At 35.5% G+C, this 26,593-nt stretch overlaps 1 protein-coding gene across 2 annotated transcripts in view; it reads left to right on the top strand.

Moving 5' to 3' along the window:
* Positions 1 to 26,395, top strand: part of MRPS35 (mitochondrial ribosomal protein S35) — a 52,138-nt gene extending 25,743 nt beyond the window's left edge. Inside the window, exons 1-6 of one of the 2 annotated variants that reach the window (XM_006758917.2) lie at positions 436 to 599; positions 1,960 to 2,020; positions 8,376 to 8,515; positions 16,594 to 16,703; positions 17,632 to 17,701; positions 26,041 to 26,395. In XM_006758917.2, coding sequence (XP_006758980.1) covers positions 456 to 599; positions 1,960 to 2,020; positions 8,376 to 8,515; positions 16,594 to 16,703; positions 17,632 to 17,701; positions 26,041 to 26,310 — 795 coding nt within the window. In that variant the 5' untranslated portion in view covers positions 436 to 455 and the 3' untranslated portion in view covers positions 26,311 to 26,395. Of the gene's footprint in view, positions 1 to 435; positions 600 to 1,959; positions 2,021 to 8,375; positions 8,516 to 16,593; positions 16,704 to 17,631; positions 17,702 to 26,040 lie in introns of those variants that run through there. The other variant, XM_006758918.2, reaches the window with a different exon arrangement.
* The last annotated feature ends 198 nt before the right edge of the window (positions 26,396 to 26,593 follow it).

The raw sequence follows: 26,593 nt of genomic DNA, 5'->3' as shown, positions 1-26,593 counted from the left end.
CCCGAGGGGTCCCAGACTGCGAGAGGGCACAGGCCGGGCTGAGGGACCCCCCTCCCCTCCGAGTGCACAAATTTTTGTACACCGGGCCTCTAGTCAAATTATAATTGTCTAGAGTAGTCATTTTCATATTGCCTGCTTCAGGACATGCTACACTAGTATTGCTTAGGTAGGTGTTGCCAAATTTTGCCTCTTTAAACCATATGCTGGTCATCCCCTTCTATTGAGTATATTATATACTAGAGGCTCAGTGCACAAAATTTGTACACGGGTAGGGTCCCTAGCGGCTGCCAGCCAGGGCCTGCCTTTGTTCCATGCCGTCCCCTGGTGGTCAGGGCACGTCATAGCGAACAATCGAATTGCATGTTTTCTTTTGCTCTAAAATTAAAATACGTATTTATATTTAAAATATTAAGCTGTTTTTTGTTTCTTAGGCACTACCTCCTAGGACAGAGAAAATGGCTGTTGACCAGGATTGGCCTAGTGTCTACCCCGTTGCTGCACCATTTAAACCCTCTGCAGTACCTCTTCCTGTTCGAATGGGTTACCCAGTAAAAATGGGGGTGCCCATGGCAAAGGAGGGAAATTTGGAACTTTTAAAGGTAAGATAAGTTACTGATTCATTAGCTAAGACCTCTGTTCAAATAAATAGTGATCCTCCTCCCACTGCCCTTACACCTCTTATATTTCAAAGTTCAGTGTATAGCAGCTTCTTATGGGTAGTTTTATTTTTAAAAAATATGTTTTTATTGATTTTAGAGAGAGAGGAAGGGAGAGGGAGAGAGATAGAAGCATTGATGAGAGAGGAACTTCAGCCTCCCACTGGGGATCAAGCCTACCACCTGGGCATGTGCCTTGACCAGGAATCAAACCAGTGATGCATGGGTCAACTCTCAACCACTGAGCCCCACCAACTGGACTTGTGTTTGATTTAAAAACTTTTCTCAGGTAATAATGTATGCTATATTTTGATTTTCTGTGTTTAAAAAAAAAAAACCCTCAAAAGAATCCTAGGCATTTAAGGATGTAACTGCCCTAGCTGGTTTGGCTCGGTAGATAGAGTGTCAGCCCATAGACTGAAGGATCCTGGGTTCATTTCTGGTCAAGGGTGCGTACCTCAGTTGCAGGCTGCAGACTGGATCCTTGGCCCCAAGTTAGGGTGGGTATGGGAGGCAACCGATGGATGTGTCTCTCTCAAATGGATGTTTTTCTCTCTCTGTCTCTCCCTCTCCCTTCCATTCCCTTTGGTTGGGACTGATTGGGTGCAAGCCTGCGGCAGGCACAGTGGGGCCAGGGTGAGTGGGAATGGCAGGCGATGTTGGACTGTGGGTTTCGGCCCAATCCCTGCAGGCCATGCAGATGGACCCCACCCGTGCACCGAGCCTCTAGTGATTAAATAATAATCTGTGTCCTTTCAGTTCTGTAAGGGAAATATGTACACCTGTAGATTCATAACAGGAAGAGTACTATACAAATAATGCTAATTTTTTCGAATGTTATCATTTTAAAATACTTGGTACTGAATTTATATTTCAAGGAATTTTTTTTGTTATTGTTGGTTAATCTTCACCTGAGGATGTTTTTTCCATTGATTTTTAGAGAGTGGAAGGGAGGGGGAGAGATAGAGAGAAACATCGATGTGAGACACCTCTGTTGGTTCTCTTGCATGTGCCCTGACCTGGGCCGGGGATTGAACCTGCAACGGAGATATGTGCCCTTGACCAGAATTGAATCCGAGGTCCGTCAGTCCACAGGCAACACTCTAACCACTGAGCAAAACTGGCTAAGCAGGAATTTATTTCTTGAATTCACAACACCTGTGAAAATTAATATTGTAAGAAACTGCCTCATTTTATTTATGATAAGGCTTGTTGAGCTTATAATTTAGTTGTATGAGAAAATTATCTTTTTTCATGTTTTTAAGACAGTTGGCTGATTTATCATTTAAATTTTCTACTTTAGATCCCCAATTTTTTGCATTTGACTCCTGTAGCAATTAAAAAGCATTGTGAAGCTCTTAAAGGTAAGTGATTTTGTAACATAATTGACTTTGAACACAATATTAAGAATCAGATTTCTATTGATAAAGGGGTTGATTCACCAAGAGGATACAATGTTTGTAAATATTTATGCACCCAACATTGGAGCACCTAAATATATAAAGCAATATTAACAGAACTGAAGGGAGAAATAGACACAATACAATAATAGTAGGATGCTTCACTACCCTACTTTCAACAATAGATAGGTCATCCAGACAGAAGAAAATAAGGAAATGTTGGACTTAAACTACACATTAGATCAGGTGGATTTAACATTTATGGAATACACTATTCAACAGCAGCTGAATACACTTTCTCCTCAAATGCACATGAAAAATTCTCCAGAATAGATCATGTTAGGTCACAAAACAAGTCTTAATAACTTAAGAAGACTGAAATCATATCAAGCAACTTCTCTGACCATAGTGGTATGAAACTAGAAATCAATTACAAGAAGAAAACTGCAAAATTCACAACTACATGGAGATTAAACAACATGCCCTGAACAAACAGTGGGTCAAAGAAGAAATCAAAAGAGAAATGAAAAAATATCTTGAGATAAATGAAAATGGAAACACAACATACCAAGCCTTTTGAGACTTAGCAAAAGCAGTTGTAAGAGGGAAGTTTATAGCAATAAATGCCTAGATTAAGAAACAAGAAAGGTCTTAAATAACCTAACTTTACACCTTAAGGAACTAGAAAGACGAACTAAGCCCAAAGTTAGTAGAAGAAAGGAAATAACAAAGATCAGAGTGGAAATAAATGAAATAGAGACTAAAAAAACAATAGAAAAGATAAATGAAACTAAAGCTGGTTTTTTGAAAAGATAAACAAAATACACAAGCCATAAGCTGGACTCACCAAAAACAAAAGAGAGAGGACTCAAATAAAATCTTACCTAATAATACACAAACATGCAAATTGATCGCACCTTCACTATGAAGATGAAAGAAACTGAAGTAGATACAAATAAATGGGAAGATAGTCTGTGCTCATGGATTGGAAGAATTAATATTGTTAAAATGCCCATAGTGCCTCTATAGCTTCAGTGTAATTCCTATAAAAATTCCAATGTCATTTTTCACAGAAATAGAAATAAACAATTCTAAAATTTGTGTGGAACCATAAAAGAACCTGAATAACCAGAGCAACCTTAAGAAGAACAATGATTTCAAATTGTATTACAAAGTTGTCATAATTAAAACAGTATGTTTGTTACTGGTATAAAAAAACAGATTGGAACAGAATGAAGAGCCCAGAAATAAACCCACTCATGTATGGTCAATTAATTTTTATGACAAAAGGGCCAAGAATATACAATGGGAATAATAAATGATGTTAAGAAAACTGGGTAGCTACATAAAGGAATAAAACTGGACCCCTATCTTACACATAACAAGAAAATCAACTCAAAATGAATTGAAGACTTGAATGTAACACCTGAAACTAAGCTCCTACAAGAAAATGGGTTTGTGGGGGAGGGGCAGGGTAAGCTCCTTGATACTGTTTTTGGCAATGTTTTTTTGGATTTGACACTGAAAGCAAAGGCCAAAAACAAAAATAAACAAGTGAGACTACATCAAATTATAAAGCTCCTGCAAAGCAAAGACCATCAACAAAATGAAAACACAGCCTACAAATTGGGAGGAAGTATTTGCAAATCATATATCTGGTAAGGGATTAATATACCCAAAATATATAGGGAGCTCATACAACTCAGCAAAAAACAAATAACTCAATTTAAAAATGGACAGAGGAACTAAGTAGATGTTTTTCAAAGAGGAGGTACAAATGTTTGAAGTTACATGAAAAGGTGTTTAGCATCACTAATCATCAGGGAAATGCAAATCAAAATATTTTGACTTAGCACCTCACACCTATTGGAATGACTATGTGCAAAAAGACAAAAGAGAGTTTAGTGTTGGTGAGGGAATTATTTTGTCCTGGTGGTGGGAATGTAACTTGGTAGTGTCTATGCCAAACAGTATGGAAGTTTCTCAAGGAATTAAAAATAGAACTATCATATGATTCAGCAAACACACTTCTGGGTATTTATTCGAAGGAAATGAAATCACTATCTCAAAAAGATGTCTGCACGCCCAGATGCAATGTAGCATTATTCACAAGAGCCAAGGTAGAGAAACAACCTAAGTGTCTATCACTCGATGAATGGTTAAAGAATAAAATATATATATTGGAATATTATTCAACTGTGAGAAAGAAGGGCATTCTGTCATTAGTGACAACATGGATGGGCCTTGAGGGCATTATGCTATGTGAAATAAGTCAGACAGGGAAAGACAAATACTGTATAATATCACATTTATGTGTAATTTCTAGAATGGTGGTTTCCATGGGCTGTGGGGCCTAGGGGTTAGAGCAGCTGTGGGCAAACTATGGCCCGCGGGCCGAATCTGGCCCATTTGAAATGAATAAAACTAAAAAAAAAAAAAGACCGTACCCTTTTATGTAATGATGTTTACTTTGAATTTATATTAGTTCACACAAACACTCCATCCATGCTTTTGTTCTAGCCTTCCGGTCCAGTTTAAGAATCCATTGTGGCCCTTGAGTCAAAAAGTTTGCCCACCCCTGGTTTAGAGGGAAAAGGCAGATACTGTTCAAAGGGTACAGTTTTCCAGTTATAAAATGAATAAGTTTTGGGAATCTAATATACCGCATGGTGATTATAGTTAATAATACTGTATTATATTCCTGAAATTTGCTAAGGGAGTAAATCTTAAATGTCCTTACCACAAAAAAGAAATGGTAATTATATGGTGTACTACAGGTGTTTCCAAAGCTATGGTGGCAATCATATTACAATATATAAGTATATCAAATCAACATATATATATATGTATGTATTCTCTGTGTATATATTATGTATACTCTATATAGTAGGTGCGTATACGAGTATATATAATGCATTACCTGAATATGATTATACTTCCAATTATGGATTTATTGATTTTGAACAATAACTATTGATTCCTAGATATCAATCTAGATTTTACTCATATCCTCCACATGCATGGAGCTAGGGACAAAGAACTTTTTTTTTTGCTCATGGTTTTATGTATGCTCTCAAAATAAGTACATATTCCAATTTAATTTCTGATCTCATTTGCATTGGACTATCTAGAATAAGCAAATTTGAATTGTTTTAGGTTCACGACTATTAGTGATTGAATGTGTAGTTTAATTTAAGAGTTAGTACCTTTGTGCCCTAGCTGGTTTGGCTCAGTGGATAGAGCATCAGCCTAAGGATTGAAGGGCCCTGGTTCGATTCCAGTGAAGAGCACATGCCTGGGTTGTGGGCCGGATCCCCAGTAGGAGGTGTGCACAAGGCAGCCGATCAATGATTCTCTCTCATCATAGATGTTTCTCTTTCTCCCTCTCCCTTCCTCTCTGAAATCAATAAAAATATATATTTTTTAAAAAAGGGTATTAGGAAGAAGAGATAAAGAGGTCTTGAAAAGTAGGAACAATTATCTTACTCTTAAAGTGAGGGAAGAAAGAAAATCTCTTCTATCTCCTCTCATTTATGTAGTGTTCTGTTTTGGGACATTAGAGTGCTTTTCAATCCCTTTAGGTTATATGTTTCTGTATCCATTAGTGCCTGGCATTAGATACTGACACTTACAAATTTGTGCTCACTGGAACAAATCATATATCACTTTTTGAATCCTTTGTAAATCCAGGTGACAAATGCATTACACTGATAAATTGCATTTTTAAACACTATTTTTAAGTGTGCATTTATAATCTGGAGACTGATCGTTGTAATGAGATATTTCTAAAGTGCTTTATAGTTTTTAAATGTAAGGCTTTCGTACAGCACATTCGGAAGAGTGGCATTATATTTTATAGTGCTTTTGAGTGTTTTAATCTTTCCTTAATTTTGCCTTTACACTTCTGCCAGCTTCTGGATGTAGATTGTATCTTCTAAATAACTCAAAGGGTTTTCAAATATTTCTTCTCAGATTTCTTTCAAAGTAGGTCAGTTTAGATTTTATATCTAAGTTGCAGATGGAAAATCTGAAGTACAGGAAAGTTAGGTAATTTACCAAAGTTTTAATAATCAGTGGCAGAAGTTAAGTAAAAAACCAAGGTTTTCTGAAGTCTAGTCATTACTCTACCTATCAGATGAATAAAGGCTAATAGAGGCCTATTAGGTACTTTCCAGTTGGCTGCATTCTTTTAACATGTAATCAGGTCATTTAATATAAAGGCTGTAATTATCATCTGGTGATTGAAATGACTTATTCAGAGTTTTAAAAAAAAGATTCAGTGCAAACTCAGAAACTCATAAAATTCCCCAGTCTCTCTTATTAAGTACTTGCTTGGCAGTGTTGCTCTTACAGTGTGGGATGTTGGAATTAGTCCATGATAGGAATGAAATTACCTCAGTAATGTTATTCATTTTGTTTAAATCTCAAATTGTTCTTTACTTTTTTTAATCCTCACCCAAGGATATTTTTTCATTGATTTTTAGATAGAGTGGAAGGGAGAGGGAGAGACAGAGAGAAACACCAATGTTAGAGAGACATCGATTGATTGCCTCCCCCATGCTCCCAACCAGGGCCGAGAGCCTGCAACCGAGGTACATGCCCTTGGCCGGAATCAAACCTGGTACCCTTCAGTCTGCAGGCTGACACTCTCCACTGAGTCAAACCAGCTAGGGCTCAAATTGTTCTTTTTCTTTTTTTAACATCTATTTTATTGATTTTTTACAGAGAGGAAGGGTGAGTGATAGAGAGTTAGAAACATCGATGAGAGAGAAGCATCGATCAGCTGCCTCCTGCACACCTCCTACTGGGGATGTGCCTGCAACCAAGGTACATGCCCTTGACTGGAATCGAACCTGGGACCTTTCAGTCTGCAGGCCAATGCTCTGTCCACTTAGCCAAACTGGTTAGGCTCAAATTGTTCTTAATTGCAAAGATATTCTCCTTCCCTTCCAGGTGTCTGAGTATTGATCTCTCTTAAACAGTGTGTTTAGGGAATGGTATGAGCTGTATACACTTATGTGCTAACTTATAGTTAGTCCCAGATCTTGTAAAGTCTCTCTAACCCAAAATGACATTTTTCTGACTCTGATATTAAAGCCTAAAAGGGAGCTAAATAAAATACCTACTATAAGAGAATTGTGAGCTTGGGGAAAGTGTTGTTGGCAGAGTACCTTTCACTGTGCCTTAGACCATCATCTAGAAGAGCTCCCAGGTCTGCCTATGATTGTGAGCAGTCTCTCTTGCAGTCCTGCTTCTTTGGAGAAAGCACAGATCTCTGAGGTCTAATGTGTTCGATCTCTGGAGCCAACTACATTTAGCTGTTCTTAGAATGAGGCTGTTTAAGGAATGAGATTTCCATTGAGGAAACCTGATAGTGCCTAGAGTTTTCATCCCAAGCTTGAGCCCTCCCTCTATCACACTAACTTAATAGGAATAGGGCAAAATGAAATCCACTGCCTATCTGTGGAGTCCCTTATTACTGAAAGCTGTGTAGAAGCTGGGAGCTATTTCCTTTCCTTCTAAGGTTTTTTTTTTTTTTTTTTTTCCTCCTCAGTTGAGGCCTGAGTTTATATCTCTGTGTTGTGGAGATAATGGGTCAGTTTCCCACTGCTGAGAATTTCTTATTGTGACCCAGGTCTCAGACCCAATTCGACCTCCTCTCTAGGCTAGCTGTCTTGCCTGAAAATGAGGACAAGTCTGTACCTCTTAACATTTAGTCACAGTGGCTCAGAAATCACATAGAAGAAACATGAATTATAATAAGAATCCATTTAAGGATGACCTAGGCTTTTGGACCTGTTTTATCTTGAGGCCCTATTCAACTCAATATCTGAAAGACTGTTGACCATATCTCAGTTTTCTCTTAGAGCTTTTTCAGAGCTTCTTTTAATTCCCTTCAGCTATCTTTAGTAATCTTCATTTGGAAGTGAATAATACTATCTATTGCCTTTTTGAAAACAGTATTGCTCTGGGCCCTCTGAACTGTATGGTGTTAGTTGGTGAGGAGGAATTAAAACAGGTATGTGCAAAGCTATAATAAGCTTCCATCAAGTCACAGTTCCCTTTTAACTGAACAAACTGCTCCCCACCAAACCTGAACTATTCAAATCATTCTCTTAAATTCCCTAATAGGATTCACCTAAGAAGAAAAGGGATGAGAGTTGATGATACATCTATAAAGTCCAGAGTAGAATCTGTCCTTCCATTTCATGTAAACTGAGAGTGATCTAGCTCAATAATTTGGTTTTGTCTGGTAGCATGCATTACAATGAGAATTTACTTGCAAACTTATAATTGAGATAATTTTTTTAATTCTCAGATTTCTGCACTGAGTGGCCAGCTGCACTAAATAGTGATGAAAAATGTGAGAAGCATTTTCCAATTGAAATTGACACAGCTGATTATGTTTCAGCAGGTCCATCTATTCGAAACCCCAAAGCACGTGTAGTAACCTTAAGGGTAAGAAATGGTTAAAACTGATAAATATTTATTATAGAAAATTTAAACAATATAAAAGTGTTTTGAAGTATAAAGTAAAATTACCTATAATTCCACTACTTATAAATAACTACTATTGACTGTGAGAGCTCAATTTAGTATATGTGCAATCCACCTTTTGTATATTAATGGGATGATACTATTTTTCATTTAGTAATATGAATTTAAAATTTCCCAAAGATATTAAAAATTATTTTATATTATATTTAATAGCTACATACGATAGCATCTAAGTGAAGGTGTGCTGTGTACCAAGAGAGTGTTTGAAGCTGGAATGCAATGTTGATCTATCAGACATGGTCCTTTTTCTCAGACCGAAGTGGGAGATACAAACAAGTAATTCCACAACATAGATCTACCATAATTTGTTTAAATTGTCCATATTATGGGACCTTTAGACTTTCTGATGGTTTTGATATATATTATAAACATTTTTTGATTTTATATTATAAACTCCTGCAATGTAACAAGTACAACAGGAAATATAACAGATACAACACTAACAGGTTGTTAGAAAGCCTGTTTTTCTGTACCCTCACCAACCTAGGTATTATTATTACCTATTAATTTTATAGGTAAAAAAATAGATCTTTTATTTAAAATTTGTGTCTCTGAATTCTGAGGGTGAGAAATTATTCCTTTGTGAAAGGTTTTTCTGGGGGGGGGGTCATTTGCCCTTTTTGATGGTGTATTGACTTTTTATACTAATTTTTTCTTTTTATTAGCAGCTCATTTGAGATATAATTTACATACTATGGAATTACCCTTTTAAAGTGTACAACTCAGTGGTTTTTAGTATATTCACAGAGTTGTGTAACCATCACCACCACCTAACAGAAATTTTCATCATCATAAAAAGAAGCCCCATTTCCGTTATCAGTCATTCCCCGTTATCCCTCTTCTTCCCCACCCCCAAGACCCTGTTAACTACTAATGTACTTTCTGTCCCTGTGGTTTGCCTACTCTTGACATTTCATATAATTGTATCATACAATATGATTTTGGTTTGCATTTCCCTAATAACTAATGATGTTGATCATTTTTTTCATACTTATTGACCATTTGTATATCTTTTTGGAGAAATCTATTTAAATCCTTTGCCCATTTTTTAATTGAGTCATTTTTGTTGCCATTGTTCAGTGTGTTTTTTATATATTCTGGATACCAGTTCTTTATCAGATATATATCTTGCAGATATTTTCTCGCATTCCATGGATTGTCATCTCACATTCTTGATGGTGTTTTTTTAAGCACAGAAGTTTCATTTTTTTATGAAGTCTAGTGTATGTATTTGTTATGGTTTTTTGTTGTTTTTTTTTTTTTGGTGTGGTGCTTTTAGTGCCATATGTAAGAAACTGTTGTATAATTCAGAGTCATGAAGATTGAGTCCAGTGTTTTCTTCTAAGAATTTTATAGGTTTGTCTCTAGGTATATGAATTATTTTAAATTAATTTTTGTATATGGTGTAAGGTAGGGGTCCATTTTTTCCCTTTTTTTTGTTTAATATTTTTAAAATATATTTTTATTTATTTCAGAGAGGAAGGGAGTGGGGAGAGAAATAGAAACATCAGTGATGAGAGAGAATCATCAGTCAGATGCCTCCACACTGGGGATCGAGCTTGCATCCTGGGCATATGCCCTAACTGGGAATTGAACCCTGACCTGCTGGTTTATAAGTCGATGCTTAACCACTGAGCATTGTTTTTCTTTTTGCACGTGGATTTTCATCTGTCTCAGCACTGTTTGTTGAAAAGATGATCCTTTCCTCATTGAATTATCTTGCCACACTTATAAAAAATGGCATAGTTTATTTTTTTCTTTTCACTTCTCTATTTTGCCAAGTTCTGTTTTTTAACCTTTTATTATATAAAATTTTTAATGTATGGAGACATAGAGTTAGTATAATAAACCCACATGGCACCTTTTGACAAATTTAAAATATCATGTGCTTCATGTACTGAAGTACATGTGTATGTTTTTGTGGTTTTGGTTTAAGTGTTTCTTTAAAATTACTACTACACTAAAATACTTAAGTGTTATAGCTGTAAATTAAAAATATTTTCTTACATAATTCCAATGTAATTAATTAGTACAACTAATAAAAGTTTGAGTAATTACTTAATATTATTTAAAATATCGACTCCACACTCAAATTTCCCCAATAGTCTCACCAAAATGTTTTTTAAATAGCTTTTGTTTAAATCAGAATCCAGTCGAGCCCTGGCCAGTGGTACTCAGTGGTTACAACATCATAAATCAGAATCCAGTCAAAGACTAATGCATTTGTTTGTAATGTTTCTTATGTCTTTTTAAATCTCCAACAGCAAAGGACCTCCCTACTACTCTTTTTACTCCTCGTTCCCCCATGGCATAGACTTGTTAAAGAGATAGGTATTTTATCCTGTAGCATTTCCTACCTCAGTTTGTCTGAATGTCCTAATGTCATTCACCTTATTTCTCAATCTCTTATATTTCATATAAGTGGAAGTTAGCTGTAAAGAACTGATTAGAGTACAGTAAGATATTTTGATGGGGACACTTGGTAGATGTTGACGTGTATTTTATATCGTAATAATGAGAGGGCACAACATTTGGTTGCCTCATTCTTAATTTGTTAATACTGATCTCTTGGCTAAGAGGCTGACAATCTGATCTTTCACTTGTGAAGTTACCTGTTTTTTGCTTTTCTCTTGAACAGGTAATCCTTAGGTGGATATATTCAGTAAGTTTTGATCAAGTAAAACCATTACTCTTTTTGATGTTCAGGGTATATCCTAACTTTGGCCTGTGGTAACTCTTTTAAGTTGGTTCCTGTGTCCTTTTTTATAGTCCCATTTGCATTGGAACATTTCCTTGTATTCTGACACAACAAGATGACCCCAACTCACTTCATGTATTTCTTATCTCAGACCTGATTTAGCTATTTCTCCAAGGAGCTCTGATATCTTTTAGTGGACATTAGTGTTTAGAGACCAAAATCTGGGTGCTAGGACTTTTTAGTTGATTCTTTTGGAAAGCTTTTAGGAAATAAATGATAAATAATGATATTTTTAGTTCTCTTTTTTAAATATCTAGAGTTTGATTTTTCTCTTTTTGTCATTTGCATGAGATAAAATATCTAAAATAATGTTCCTGTGGTCCCTTGTACGGTTCTACACTTTAATGGGTGTGTCGCTGGTTTGAGATAATAGCTTCTATTATGTTAGTGATGTTTACTAGCATTTTTGGAATGATCTCTTTTGAATTATTGAAGTAATGAATTACATGAATAGATTTTCAATTACTGAACCACTTCTGAACTCTGATCAGTTTATAGTGTATCATTCTTTTACTCTACCACGGATTTGCTTTGTTAGTATTTTATTTAGGATCATTTGTGCTTATCTTATATGGCTTTGGAGAAACATCAACTCCCTGCTCTCATTCACCAAGGGAATGCCATATGCCACTGCAGTTGCAAGTCTCTGCTCTAGTAACTTTTAAGTTAGTCCTTGAAACCACCATTAGTTTCCTTCGTTAAAGGAGTCTTGATATTCACAACACATCTTTTTAACTTAGTACAAATGGGGCAGTTACCGATGTACTTTTTTTTATTAAATTTTTTATTTTAGAATAGCTTTAGACTTACAGAAAAGTTTCTAGGATAGTACAGAGTTCCCCTATATTTCTCACCAAATTTCTCCTGTTGTTAACATCTTACATTACTATGGTATATTCATTATAACTAATTAGTCAATTTTGACACATTATTCTTTAATTCCATACTTTATTTGCATTTCTTTACCTTTATCCTAATGTTCTTTGTCTGTTAATAATCCTATCTAGGGTACCACATTACATTTAGTTATTGTGTTGGCTGTAATGATTTCTCAAAATTTTCTTGTTTTTAATGACATGGACAGTTTTGAAAAGTACTAGTTTTCTGGAATGACTTCCATTTAGATTTGTTAAGTCTTCTTCTCATAGTTAGACTGGTATGTGTTTTAGGGAAGAAAACTGCAGGAAAAAATGCCATTCTCATCACATGATAACAAGGGTGTAGGCTCCTACCATGTCTTAGCCTAGATCACCTGGCTGAGATCGTATTTGCCAGTTTTCTCCACTGTAAAATTACTATTTTTTTTCCTTTCCATACTGTACTCTTTCAAAGGAAGTCACTTTTCACAGCCCACACTTAAGGAATTGGGAGTGATATTCCACCTTCTTGAGGGAAAAATATCACATAAATTATTTGGAATTCTTCTATGTGGGAAATTTGTCTGTTTTCCATTTATTTATTCATTCATTCTGTATTTTAAATCAGAGCATCTAAATATAGCAAAAAATTGTTAAAAATCTCTGCAACCATTTTTACATTATAGGCTAACAAATAGACTGTAATTTTTTTAGTGATATAGCTGTGATTGATTTCTAATTTTCCCTTTTTTTGCTAGGTTTTGGTATCAGGGTCATGCCATCTTTATGAAAAGAATTTATGAAGCTTTTCAGCCTTTTTTTATTCCACAGAGTAATGTAAATGTCATAACAATATATTTATGCATTTAGAGAAATTGAAAATATTTTATAATTACAGAAGACAATATGTATTTACTGTATAAATTTTAGAAAGTCTAATAAGCAAAAGGAAAAGAGAAAACTTAAAATTCTACTCTGCTGACATCATTCCTTCGACTGACAGGGTAATATAAAGTGTCTACGGAGTGATGACACCTGATACATTTTTAAGAACTTCATAAACGTTACTTCTCTTAATAATAATGATAAAACCAATAACAATAAACAGCTGTTGAGCTCTGTATTAGATGATAAAAGGAGAATCTCTGAACTAAGAGTCAGGAAATTAAGTTTCACCTTACTTCCTATGGGCCTTAGTCTTCAGTACTAGAATAGACATCTAAATTCCCTTTTAGTTTTCACTTTGCTTATTTTATTTCATAAAACAATAACCTCACTGCTTTATTTGAAGTATGCCACCAGATATCACTTATATCATATCATGCTCCCTTATGTCCTTCCTCCTGACTCATGTCTGCCGTTCTGGCCTTACCTCACTGTACCCACTGACTGCTGGGGCTTGGTGTGGTGTCCTTAATGGTGTCATGGAGTTCAAGACATGACTTAAGCAACATTGTGAAGGTAATCAAATATTATAAAATATTATTTAGAGATACTCAAATTTTTAAATTCAGAGAAAGATGGTACATATTTCTTGATATTCTAAAAGTAGTTCCAAATTAAAACTACCTTAATATTTGTGTAGGACTTTACTCTAAAAGTGCTTTCTTTGCCCTAACTGGTTTGGCTCAGTGGATAGAATATTGAAAAAATGTGGGCTCGATCCCTAGTAGGGGCGTGCAGGAGGCAGCTGATCAATGATTCTCTCTCATCATTGATGTCTCTCTCTCTCCCTCTCCCTTCCTCTCTAAAATCAATAAAAATGTATATTTTTAAAAATGCTTTGTTTAATCTGATTTATTCCTAACAAAGATTCTAGATCCTTTCTGTTTTATACATGAGGAAACAGGAAAATCAGATGAATTGTTTAAAGTGAGTTAGTCAATAAGTAACAAATCTAGAAGTCAAACACAATTCTTGTCTTTTGTGTAATTCCAGAGTTCTTTAACTAACTGTACTATTCTTATAGAGAAACTATTTCACACACTTAGACATTGCTCAATTAATATAGCTCTTTTAAATATGAGCATTTGAAAAAACATACATATATAATAACCACAACCTCCTATATTAAATGTCAACATTATTTTGGTTATAATGTTAATAGTACAATATTGATTCTTTAAAATATAGCACCTTGAAAAAAGAAAGGCCTATAGATTCTTTTGAATTTTGGGGAAAAAAATAATGACAGATGCCACTCAACTTCAAAATCAGATCATTATCCAGGTTAGACTCCAGTTTTGCAGTGCCTTTGAGTGCTAGCAGGTGGCGTGAGTGCACCACACAGCTGTGTCTAAAATGTTCATGAGTTTCTAGCATAAACTCTATATAATTTTTGAACATTAAAATGTTAATGTAAACAGGTTTTAAAGCAGTTGTTACAATAATGATCAATATTGCTGCCATCTTTTTGACTACTCATATGAAAAACTAGAACTCTTAAATTTTGTAAATGCTACATTTTAAAATTTATTATTAAATATGATTTCATTGAAGGGAGTTTTAAAAGGGAAAAATGTCTACATTCTCACTATCCTAATGTTAAAACCATTCATTTCTTTCTACTCTATCTATACATATGTGCATATATTTTCATAATTATCATAATGTAGGTCCGTTTTATGGTTTTCTTATAAATAATTCTCCATATTTTTAATAACCAGCATAAAATTGCATATTTTACCAATCAAGCTGATCACCTGGTTGTTGATACATATTCTTTCCAGGGGACTATGGAAGTTCACATTGTCTTCAACATATAACCATTCTATTGGATTGATACTTAATAATCAGTGTTCTTTTAAGACTGCATTTGCATTTATTTATTTGTTTTCTGTTTTCTCTAATTCAAATAAAAATTCACAGTGCTTAAAAAAACAGTATACCCTCTTCTGTTTTCACTTATGTATTCATTCAGCAAATATGTGTTGCATGCTTTTTAAGTGGTAAGCCATTGCCAAGAACAAGACAGACATCATTCTTACCCTGAAGAGTTTGCAGTCTAGTGGGAAAAATGGAAAAATAAATAAGCTCTTCTGCTATGGTGTACTGAGGAAAGTATAGCGTTATAGAAGTTAGTGAAAAGAAATAGATGGGATTTCAAAATCTTATTTATTTTTTAGCCTTTTTTCTTCTTCATACAGTTATGACTTTCTTATTCTTAGTGTTCTCCATGGAAAAATAATCTGTGGTTTACCCTATTTAACCCCTAGAGTGCTGGGGAGCACGATCGCGCTCCTCCTGTCTTTCTCCAAAAGTGCTGGGAGCGCTATCAAAGCTTCGAAATGCTGTCCAGTTCTAAGTCTGCTTTTATTAGTGATGATGATATTGCTAAATATGTCAGTGTAGTAAAGGTTTCCTTAAGTTTTTGAATATGTAACTTCATTTACTTGCGATTCATAATTTTTTTCCTAAACTACTATAAAATCAGCAAAAATGCCTTGGCAATTTTAGCATTGTTCTTAGGATATTGGTTGGCACTCAAAGGGTTAACTGTATTCTAGTGTCTAACTTATTCTCCTATGTCAAGCCTGTTCATCTCTAGATAATACCTTCAGCCATGCCATAATTCTCTGCAAATTAACGAGTGTTTTCATTTAGTCCATCATTTCCCAAAATATGTTTTAAGGAAGACTAGTTCCATGAACTGTCCCTTAAAAAGTAGAATCTGAGGTCAAATAAATGTGGGAATCATTACATAACAACCCTGCATCTTGAAATTTCACAATGTTTATTAGCATATTACCTCCTAAGAAATCCTATTGTAGGGAATCCAATTTAACTCAGCATTTCCTGAATGCATCAATAGATAGTCTTTTTAAAGAAATAATTCTTAGGAGCCTGTGGGGCTAGATTTGTTATTTTGAGAAATATTGAGCTATGTTATTTCAAATGTTTTGATCCTTTGCTCCCTCCATGAGATCTGTAGCTTTTAAAATAAATGCCCCTAAGCTAGTTGGAATGATAGGGGTCTCATACTTGTATGATAGAAATTCCTTATGTTTTTATCAATTTATTCCTATATTCCAACTTTACTATTACTAATTCAGTTTAGTTCTGTTAGTTAATGCTACTCATAAGCTGCCTAATTTTATTTATTTAAGAGATATGCCATTGATTCTTTTAGGAAAGGTACAAATGCCCAGAACTTTCAAAGATCACCAACAGTTTGCTCCCCCCTTTTCTTCCATGAGTAAGATCAGGCTTCATAATGCATGCTATTGCTAACTCTATATAAAAAGGAGTTTGAAAAGGATTCCTTTTGCTCATTTTAATGTTAATTTAATATTAATACTGCTTTTTCATTAAAGAAAGTATATGAAGTAATCTTTTTCAAATAAATTTTTTCTTGTATTTTTAAGGTTAAACTTTCCAGTTTGAATTTAGATGATCATGCAAAGAAGAAACTTATTAAACTTGTAGGAGAACGATACTGCAAGACCACAGATGTGCTTACCATCAAAACAGATAGGTAAAAGAAAGAAAAGTTAAGCCTATCGGCCATGTGTTGCTTTATTGTCCTCCCATGCCCTAGCAGTCCTTTTTAAAGAAATTACATTGAAAATAAGGATAGTCTTTTATATCAACTTATATTAGCTTTGTTAGGTCAAGATAAGTTGTCTAGTTTATATTTTTAATGTCCTCACACTGGCCTACTGTTACTGTGGGATCTTTATATACATGGAGAGGTTTGCCTGATGAGTTAAATTATTTGTTGTTGTGATTTTTAACCTTGATTTTAATATATCCATGTATATAAAACTCAGAGAAGAGGTTAGAAGAAAACAAGTTAATTTGCTATCAATTAATGCTTAAACAGGTGTTTACAGAGTCAAAGTATATAAAAATCTCATAGTTCACAATTAAAATTATTAAATTAACTAGAAATTTAATTTATCAAGGTACTTGTGTAAATAAGCAGAATTTAATACTAATATAGAATTCATAAAAGTAGCATTAAATTTATATAAATGTATAAATTAAGTCATTTGAGGTAAAGAAAGATTATTATTATTGTTTTACTAAATGGTTACTTTATTTCTAGAATTATACTTTGGTTTTTTATAAATTATGTCAAAATACAAAAGTTATGCTTTTAGAGAAAGCAATTGGGCAGCTATCCCCTTCCCCTTCTTGTCAGTTTCAGAGCATTTGGAAGTGTCATTACCACTTAGGTCTTCTATCCTGCTTGGTGGTGGGAAGTAGCCTGAGGCACATATGAAGGGCAGCAGTGTGGAGGTGGAAGTAGTGAATTACACAGATTATTCTTATTCTAAGAACAATTTTTATAAAGCAGATAAGGAATATCTGAATGCAAGTTATTCTTTTATATTTAGCATTTATATATTTTGCAAATAATTCTGTGTATTGAATTTTTACTTCCTCTCTCTCTTTTGAAGGTGTCCTTTAAAGAGACAGAATTATGATTATGCAATGTATCTGCTAACAGTTTTATACCATGAGTCTTGGGTAAGTGATTGTGTGGATGTTTAATCATTTTGTCTGTAAATTAGGTGATGTTCTGACCTTTCAAAACAGTCTGTGTGGCAAGTACTCAGTTGTGTGGGTTTCTTTAAATATATATTTTTATTGAGTTCAGAGAGGAAGGAAGACTTAGAAGATAGAAACAGCAATGATGAGAGAAAATCATTGATTGGATGCCCCCTACTGGAGATTGAGCCTGCAACCTGGGCATGTACCCTTGACTGGAATTGAACCAAAATTGGCTAATTAATCTTAGGTCCGCAGGCATGAAGGAAGCTTTTTAAAACTACAGATGCTTGGCCCCTGTAGAATCAAAATCTCTAGCAGGGAGGCTCAGGCTTGTTTCATTTTAGACTCCACGGATGATTCTGATGCTGAGCTCTGACTGTGAATAAGTTCCCTAGCTTTTGAGTGTTGCTAATAAAGAAACTGATTAGAAGGTTGGTATATCTCTTGTAAGATAATTTTTTAAAACATGTATCTAGTATTAGAGCTGAGGGTGCAGATGGAAATATGAATGAGAGGTCTAGAAAATGGAGACAGACATATGCCAGAAAATATTCAACAACAAAAATAAACAGATAATATATTTTTTTAAATATATTTTATTGATTTTTTACAGAGAGGAAGGGAGAGGGATAGAGAGTTAGAAACATCAAAACATCCCCACTGGGGATGTGCCCGCAACCAAGGTACATGCCCTTGACCAGAATCGAACCTGGGACCTTTCAGTCCGCAGGCCGACGCTCTATCCACTGAGCCAAACCGGTTCTGGCAGAAAATATATTTTTGACTTGATGTGGTAGTAGGCTATGGCAACTGTTCTAGATTCCTGAATGGGAAAATGATACAGTGAGGGTGATGCTTCCCATGTCTCTTTGCCTTCAGGCCAGATTTCCTCTTACTTCTCATGTTCAAGAGCCTACCATGTACTTAAACACTTTTGGGAAAGTTTGTGTTCTTTGCCACCCCGTGGCTGAAGTCATGAACATGAGCATTATTATACTCTTTTCTTCCCTTATCTTCTCCCTTGATATCTAATCACTAGGTCTTCTCAGAATTAGCCTTTAAATATCTGTTAAACTATTTTCTCCTCTTCATCTCTACTGCTACTACCCAGAACTGCAATAGTCTTATTGATTTTCCTGTCTCATCCATCTTCCATGTTGCTGTTAAAGTAATCGTTCTAAAAAACAAGTCTGTTGTGTCATTATTTCTTTATAACGTCCTTCAGTGATTCCCCTTTACCTAGGACTAAATGTAAACTCCTTTGTCTGTCTGTTCACTGTCATTGCTACCTCATTATCAGCTACTCAGGAAATGTGGGTTATATATCTTATACCTCAGCCATAACGAGCATAATGTGTTCTTTCAAAACATTGCATATGCTGTTTTCTTTGCTTATAATCTTTTATTTTTTTCAAAATATCAGCCTTACAAATTCATATGAATCCTTTATAATACATCTCAGATGTTACCTCTCATATGTTTCCTGTCCATCTTTTTCCACTCCTCCCTCATTCAGTTACTTTTATGGTAATTGTGTGTGTGCATGGCTGCCTAACTCCATCAGACTCTGACATCACTGAGGACAAGGACTGTACATTTTTTTTAATTGCTTAAAGTATTACAAAGAGTATTACATATGTCACCGCCCCCTTGACAATCCCCCAGCCTCCCCTACCCCCCAGTGTCTTATGTCCATTGGTTATGCTTATATGCATGCATAAAAGTCCTTCGGTTGATCTATTACCGCCACCCTCCTCCCCACCGCCCCCCAACCCTCCCAGCCTTCTGGCTGTAGTTTGATAGTCTGTTCGAGGCTGCTCTGCCTCTGTATCTGTTTTTGTTCATCAGTTTATAATGCTCTTTATTATCCATAAATGAGTGAAAGTTGCCCCTTCTTTAGCATCTACAACTTGGAGCATGTCTGGAAGACTCCGTTCCTGTTGACTACGGGGAGTTCCATTTTTAACTTTTTGAGGAAACTCCATACTGTCTTCCACAGTGGCTGTACCAGTCTGCGTTCCCACCAGCAGTGCATAAGTGTTCCCTTTTCTCCGCATCCTCTCCAGCACTTGTCGTTTGTTGATTTGTTGATGATAGCCATTCTGATAGGTGTGAGATGAAGGACTGTATATTTTATTCATCTTTTTATTTCTAGCATCTAGTACTGTCCAGCATATCAACAATCAGTAAAATTTTAAAAAACTGATTTGGATTGAATTGAACTTCTTGACATATTAAATAAAAATTTAGCTGTGGTAACTAAAAAGATTGGCAATAACTTTTTATTCATTATCCATGTTTATCTATTTTTTTATTATTTTCAAGTAACTTAGGGAATTTTTAATGGTCAAACTGTTTTCCCTCATATAGCACAATGTCTTTCTTGTAATCATGAGAAGTGGAATATTACTGTGATTCATGTCCTAGGCAAAAGGAATTGTAAATAAGATGTTAGAAGGTGACAAATGTGTGTTTTTAGTGGAACAGATATTCCTTTGCTTTCTGTTAGAATACACTGACCAGGGCATGAATTAGCTATTATTATATGTTGTTCTTTGTATTGAATTTATGCTTGCAAGGGGAAGAAAGAAATACGTTCAAATTAAATTATTCTTTTGTTCTTTTTATATTCTTTTTACCATGTCTCTGTGTTCCCTGGAACATGTTGTTCTGTCACAAGCAGTGTGATTTGGGGCACATTGTTTAGTTGCCCTGGGCTTCACTTTCCTGCTCTGTAAAACAGATGGCATAACAGTATTACCTCATAGGATTGCTGGGAAAGTTCAAGGAGTTAATATATGGAAGGTGCGTAGAATAGCAAGTACTCTAATAGCTATTCAGATTCATCCCATGCCACTTTCCTTCTTGGGCCTGAATTCAGTCCCCTGAATGTACTGAGCTCTTCCGTCCTCTAGGCCTTTATCGGCTTTTTCCTCCACTGGGATCACAATCTTCATCTAACTGGCCTCTACTCAACTCCAAGTCTCCTCCTAGACTGGCAGTTCCAGGCCAGCGCAGTGTCCGGCGCAGTAGTTGTACAATCAATATTTACCGAGTGAATTAAAGTGTAAGAATCAAGCTGGCTGTGGAAAAGAGAATAGGATCTGTCGAATGCAAGGTGCTTCCTAGGGTGACTGTAGTCAGAGCAGGTTCTCTCACCGTAGAGGGAAGAAAAGAGAGACCATACACTATATGTATATGCATGTATGTGTATAATGTCCACCCTTATAAATTAAATGGTGAAGTTATATTCAGTGAATGAGGTATTAAAATAGGCATCAAATTCTTTGCCTGAATGATCAGCTAGAGCTTACAGTGGTATTTTTATTATCCCCTAGTATTTGACTGTGCTGTTGTTTACACTTTAAAATTAATACATTCCACTACACTTAAAAAAAAGAAACTCTTAAACAACTGCCCACTTTGAATCCTGGGTGTTATTTTAGAAGCTAAAATTTTGACTGAATTATAAGTTATACATCATAAATAAAGTTTAATCATAGCAGTGTTTTTAAAATGGATTTAGGACATGCACGATGTGTCACCAGTACTGATTGGTTATCCTGAGGTGGTAGATTTACAGGTTATTTCTTTCCTTTTCAGTAATTTCCATCTTTTCTGTGGAAGCTGTATATGGAACTGCAGCCTGCTGATACTATATCTGAAATCAGTTCTGGATAATTATTCCTTTAGCATTAACCCCTGTTTTTAGAGGCCCTTACTGTAACAATGAACTTTTGCTTAAAGACATTGAAGTTAAAGAAAAATGTGTTGTTTTTATTTAAAGGAAACTTCCAGAAAGGCCATTTAAAGTCACATAAATGTAAAAATCTTATTTCAAAATTATTATTAAATATGACATTTTGGAGATACCGCTTATTTAAAACTAAAACTGAGCCATTTTAACTTTAATATTTTTAACTGAATGTGTCATGTTTCTAGAAATGTCTGCTATGTTTCTTTTTTCATTCTTTTTTCTTTTTTTGTTAATCCTCATCCTAGGATATTTTTTCCCATTGATTTTATTTTATTTATTTTTTACTTGGTTGAATTTTGTATTTTAACAGTAGCCAGTGAAATTATCCTTTAAAAGTAAAAGAAGAGCCCTAGCCAGTTTGTCTCAGTGGATAGAGCATCGACCCTCTAACCGAAGGGTCCCGGGTTGGATTCTGGTCAAGGGTACAATCCTCAGTTGCAGGCCCAATCCCTGTGCAATGTGTCTTTGCCTCCCACACTCACCCTAACCGGGATCGGGAATCAAACCTGCAACCAAGGTACGTGTGCTTGACCAGGAATCAAATCCGAGACCTTTCCATGTGCAAGCCGATGCTCTAACCATTGAGCCATGTTGGTCTGTCTATGTTTTAATCTAAATCAGTTACATCTCATTGTTTCCCACATTTTGTCCTTTTCCTCTTTTTCCCAGTCTCTATCTCTCCCAGGTGATGCACTCTATCTTGTATACACTGCCAAATCCAAACTCTTATTGTCAGACCTCTCTCCTGAGCACTGTTAGTTGAGACCCCCTGTTGAGAGCCATGGAAACTCACTCAAGCTGGCTTAAGCAGAAAAGATACAATTAATTGCAGGGATCCCACAAAATCTCAGGAATGAGCATGAACAGAAAGAAGACTATGCGAGTGCTGTTTTTATTCTGTGGGCTCTATTGCTCTACAGGCAGCTGCCTCTTTTTTTTTTTTTTTTTGTCTGAAGACTGATTTCCTCTCTTCCTCCAGTCTGTATGTCAGAAAGAGTGACCTTCACTTATTTCAGAATCTTACAGGACTAGTCATCCCGGGGAGGGGGAAGGGTGAGGTGAGGAAAAAGGGAGCAAAGGAACAAAACTAAGCTAAATTTAATTCTCTCTTTGGATTCAAACTCCAAGCGGGGGGCTCTGCTTCAGTCAGGCATTGTCCAGGAACTGTGGCCAGATGGGCAAGATGATACCAAGGCAACAGCTGTCGGGCAAATAATCTGCATGTAAGAAGTGCTAATTGATAGAGTAAATGAATCGAATGAATGAATGTGCTGACCTAGGTTAGGCTCTTGTGAGTCAAAATACCACAATAATGCTTTTGTGGTTATGATTTTTTAAATAGTCCATTTTATTTTAAAGAAAAAATACTATATTATGGATAAAATGACAAAGTCTAAGATTTCCTTCAAAATAATTTAGTGAAAGCATGATAAGGGAAATGCTTTTCTATATGCTTTTATAGAGAGAAGCATCTAAAACAGTGGTTCTCAACCTTCCTATGGCCGTGACCCTTTAACACAGTTCCTCACGTTGTGGTGACCCCCAATTGCATTGTTACAAATTGAACATAATTAAAGCATAGTGATTAATCACAAAAACAATATGTAATTATATATGTGTTTTCTGATGGTCTTAGGCAACCCCTGTGAAAGGGTCGTTCAGCCCCCAAAGGGGTCGCGACCCACAGGTTGAGAACCACTGATCTAAAACAAGATTGACTATGAGTTGATTGTTGAAACTGGATGATAGGTGCATGAGGTTCACAGTCTGTTGTCCTTACTTTTGTATTTGTTTGAAATTTCCTAGAATAGTTTTTAATCACAAAAACAGAATTGTATTTAGTAGAGTTAAAGAGCCTCATAAATTATTAGCTTATAAATTAAATTAATTTTGTACCAGTCTCAGCAATATCACATTTGAATAATGAGGTTTTTGTTTTAGCTAGCTCTGTTCTTAATTTCATCTGAAGGGTAATTCCAGCAGATGCCCAGTATGAACAAGCACATAAATGTACCTTTTACATAAAATGTATGGGTATGAATTAGTTTTTAGCTAGGGTGCCTAGAGACATCGAGTTTCTCCTAGTACTGCCCAGCATATAGTAGGTTCTCAGTAAATGTTTTTTTGAACAGGTGTCCCTTGGCAGTCATAAACCAAAAGGGAACCTTGCCTGTTGAGCTGTTTTCTTAAAATTTGTTTGAGAAATCTTGTTTGTTTGTTTTTTGCTGTACGTTTTTCCATCATTTGAATTTTGCTGATTATCACCGTAGTATAATTTTTTGAGATAAATGAAGACTGCTCCAGGCTCCCATAACCACCTGAGGTCTAAGGGAATCAATATTATGGCACATCACATCTCTAACACACCTTGGCAAACCAGTGCAGAATTGTATATACCAAATGTCAGGAGAAGATAAATAAAATGTTGGAAATTATTACTACTTTAGTCACCCCCTGTTTAAGCATCTGTTTTAAAGCAGTTAAGAAAGTCTTGATAAATCTAGGTGAAACATTTTTTAAACCATTAAGTAGTCTTTTTTAACTTATTAATCTATTAATGCCAACTTATTAATTACTTGATTAGAAATAAAAGTCTGAACGACTTCTAGCAGTCAAGAATGAGATAGAGTAACTATTTTACTTAATGCTTTATAAAATGTATTTGTTGACTTATGAAATATGCTTCACTTGTAAATTACAATTATGAAGAAACCATGGCATTGTCTTGAAACATTTAAAGTATTTCTAAGGGTAGATAAAACCATTTAGAGCATTTTTAAAAGTGGCTGACATTTATTTCTTCCTCAAATATTACAGTTAAATTTAGGTGGGTAGGATAATTTTTTCAGGTTGTTTTTTTTAATGCACAAAATCAAAATTTGCTATTAGAAATGATTTGCCACAGTGTTGTGTGGGCAGGGCACGCTAAGAAAAATTTTACATTATTTCCGTTCCCCTCAGGCAAGCCTAAAGCTCATTACCAGATAAGAAGGCGGCATAGAGTTGATTCTCAACCAGATATTTCTAGAACATAAGTTGAGGCATCATCTTCAGCCATAGATTCCATGCAGAGAGGTGGGCAGACAGTATAAGGAGCTGTGAGTACAGATACCCTATATTGGCTAGGAATTTGTTGATCAGAGGAGACATTCTCCATCCTATTAGTTTCTCTTGGAGGAAAGAGGGTACTCAGTTTGAAGTATAAATGGAGGATTTCTTTTGGGGGGTTTCTGTGGTTGGGAGCTGCTCTCCTAGGGTTCAGTGGGGTTTGCTGGATCATTGACATCCCCAGTGGCCTGTTTGCGCTTGGTGGGACTTCTCTCTTACCCTCTGAAGGACAGATCTCCAGTGCATTTCTCTTTCTATGGGGGTGGGGATGGGGCGGAAGGCATGGTGGAACTGTTTACCTCATCTTGCTGCTCATGTAGCTCTGAGGAGCCTTGGAGATCTGTCTGCTCGGGCGGGGGTCTCTTTTAAGAGCAGTTTTCATAAATAAATCTACCTTTCTTGTAATACTTCAAAATGTTATAACTTCCTCAAGTTGTAAGAATAGTAGATGATTTTATAATGGCCTATAACTCAGAATCTTACGCTGTTAATTTGGAAAGAATGAGGTTGGTATTCAGCACTTCTTTGAAGCAGAGCATATTACTTACTAGCTGCATTGCTTGCTTTTTCACAGAATGTTACATCTTCATTTAAGTCATAAGCTGAATTGTATGACCATGAAACCTACCAGTGTTCCCTCAATAGCATGGTAATAATTTTTATAAGAAAAAAAAAGTGGTAACAAAAATTATTTCCATTGTAGGAACAGAAAAGGAAGATAATACCAAAACAAAATTCCAGAATATATGAAATCATTATGACTGAAAATCGTGTATTACACACGTACTTCATATTTTTAATTTTATTATAATAATTGGTCTTTCCTGTCATCCCCACAGGCATGTTACAAAGATAAATACAGTCTCCACTCTCATTATTTTTTAACCACAGAAATGTAAACTGTTGATGTGTTAGCATTTAGGGACTAGAAAGCTGCAAAAAAAGGAGTTTTCTGTATCTTTTGGAAAATAGTATTGCGTTATAAGTGGAATTAGAACTAGTGAGTGGAAACGGAGTGTTCACATAGTCATGTGCAGTCCTGAAACTGTTGGTACAGGTGGAGAGTGGTGCTGGATAAAGGGGGAAATCAAAGTGTACATACAGAGTATTCACATTTTGCCAACTTCTATTCCCCTAAAAACCCCAATCTTGCCCTGGCCAGCTTGGCTCAGTGGATAGAGTGTCAGCCTGTGGACTGAGGGGGTCCCAGGTTCGATTCCTGGTCAGGGCACATGCCTGGGTTGCGGGCTTGATCCCCAGTGTGGGGCATGCAGGAGGCAGCTGATCGATGATTCTCTCTCATCATTGATGTTTCTCTCTCTCTCTCTCTCTCCCCTCCCTTCCTCTCTGAAATCAATAAAGAAATATATTTAAAAAAACAAAAACAAAAAACCCAATCTTTTCTTTGGATAATATTTCTCAGAATTCAGAACTCATTCTTTCCTTTCAGAAAACTGAGGACTGGGAGAAAAATAAGACTGAAGCAGACATGGAAGAGTATATATGGACAAATAGCTCCTCAGAAAAAAATATCCTGGAAACACTTCTCCAAATTAAAGCCGCGGAGAAAAACCTGGACGTAACTAAAGAAGAGCTCCTTGGCACTAAAGAGATTGAAGATTACAAAAAGTGCGTTGTTAGTCTTAAGAACGAAGGGGACAGTGAAAATACTCTTTCTCAGTACAAAGACTCAGTGAAGAGACTATTAAATTTGACATGAATTATGTAGAAAAATATGCTTGGTTTATTTTATGACCTATATGTAATTATCTAATTTGATATAAAGTTGAAAATGTTAAAAAATATTGTTTTACTTTCGAGTTAAAATTATTTCTTTCATACTAATGCACAAAAGGCAAGGAATATTCACAAATTTTCTTATTATACTTTGGGGAAATTAGACTCATTAGATCTCTGATTTCTTCTGGTTCTAACATGTTTTGATTTTACTTCTATTATAACAACTTTGGAATTTAAATGCAGAGAATATATTGTCACCTGCT

The sequence above is a fragment of the Myotis davidii genome, unplaced genomic scaffold, assembly GCF_000327345.1.
Source record: "Myotis davidii unplaced genomic scaffold, ASM32734v1 scaffold535, whole genome shotgun sequence".
Classification (NCBI taxonomy): Eukaryota; Metazoa; Chordata; class Mammalia; order Chiroptera; family Vespertilionidae; genus Myotis; species Myotis davidii.
The sequence above is the reverse complement of the archived record's forward strand: the minus strand, read 5'-3'. Positions and strand labels throughout refer to the sequence as shown.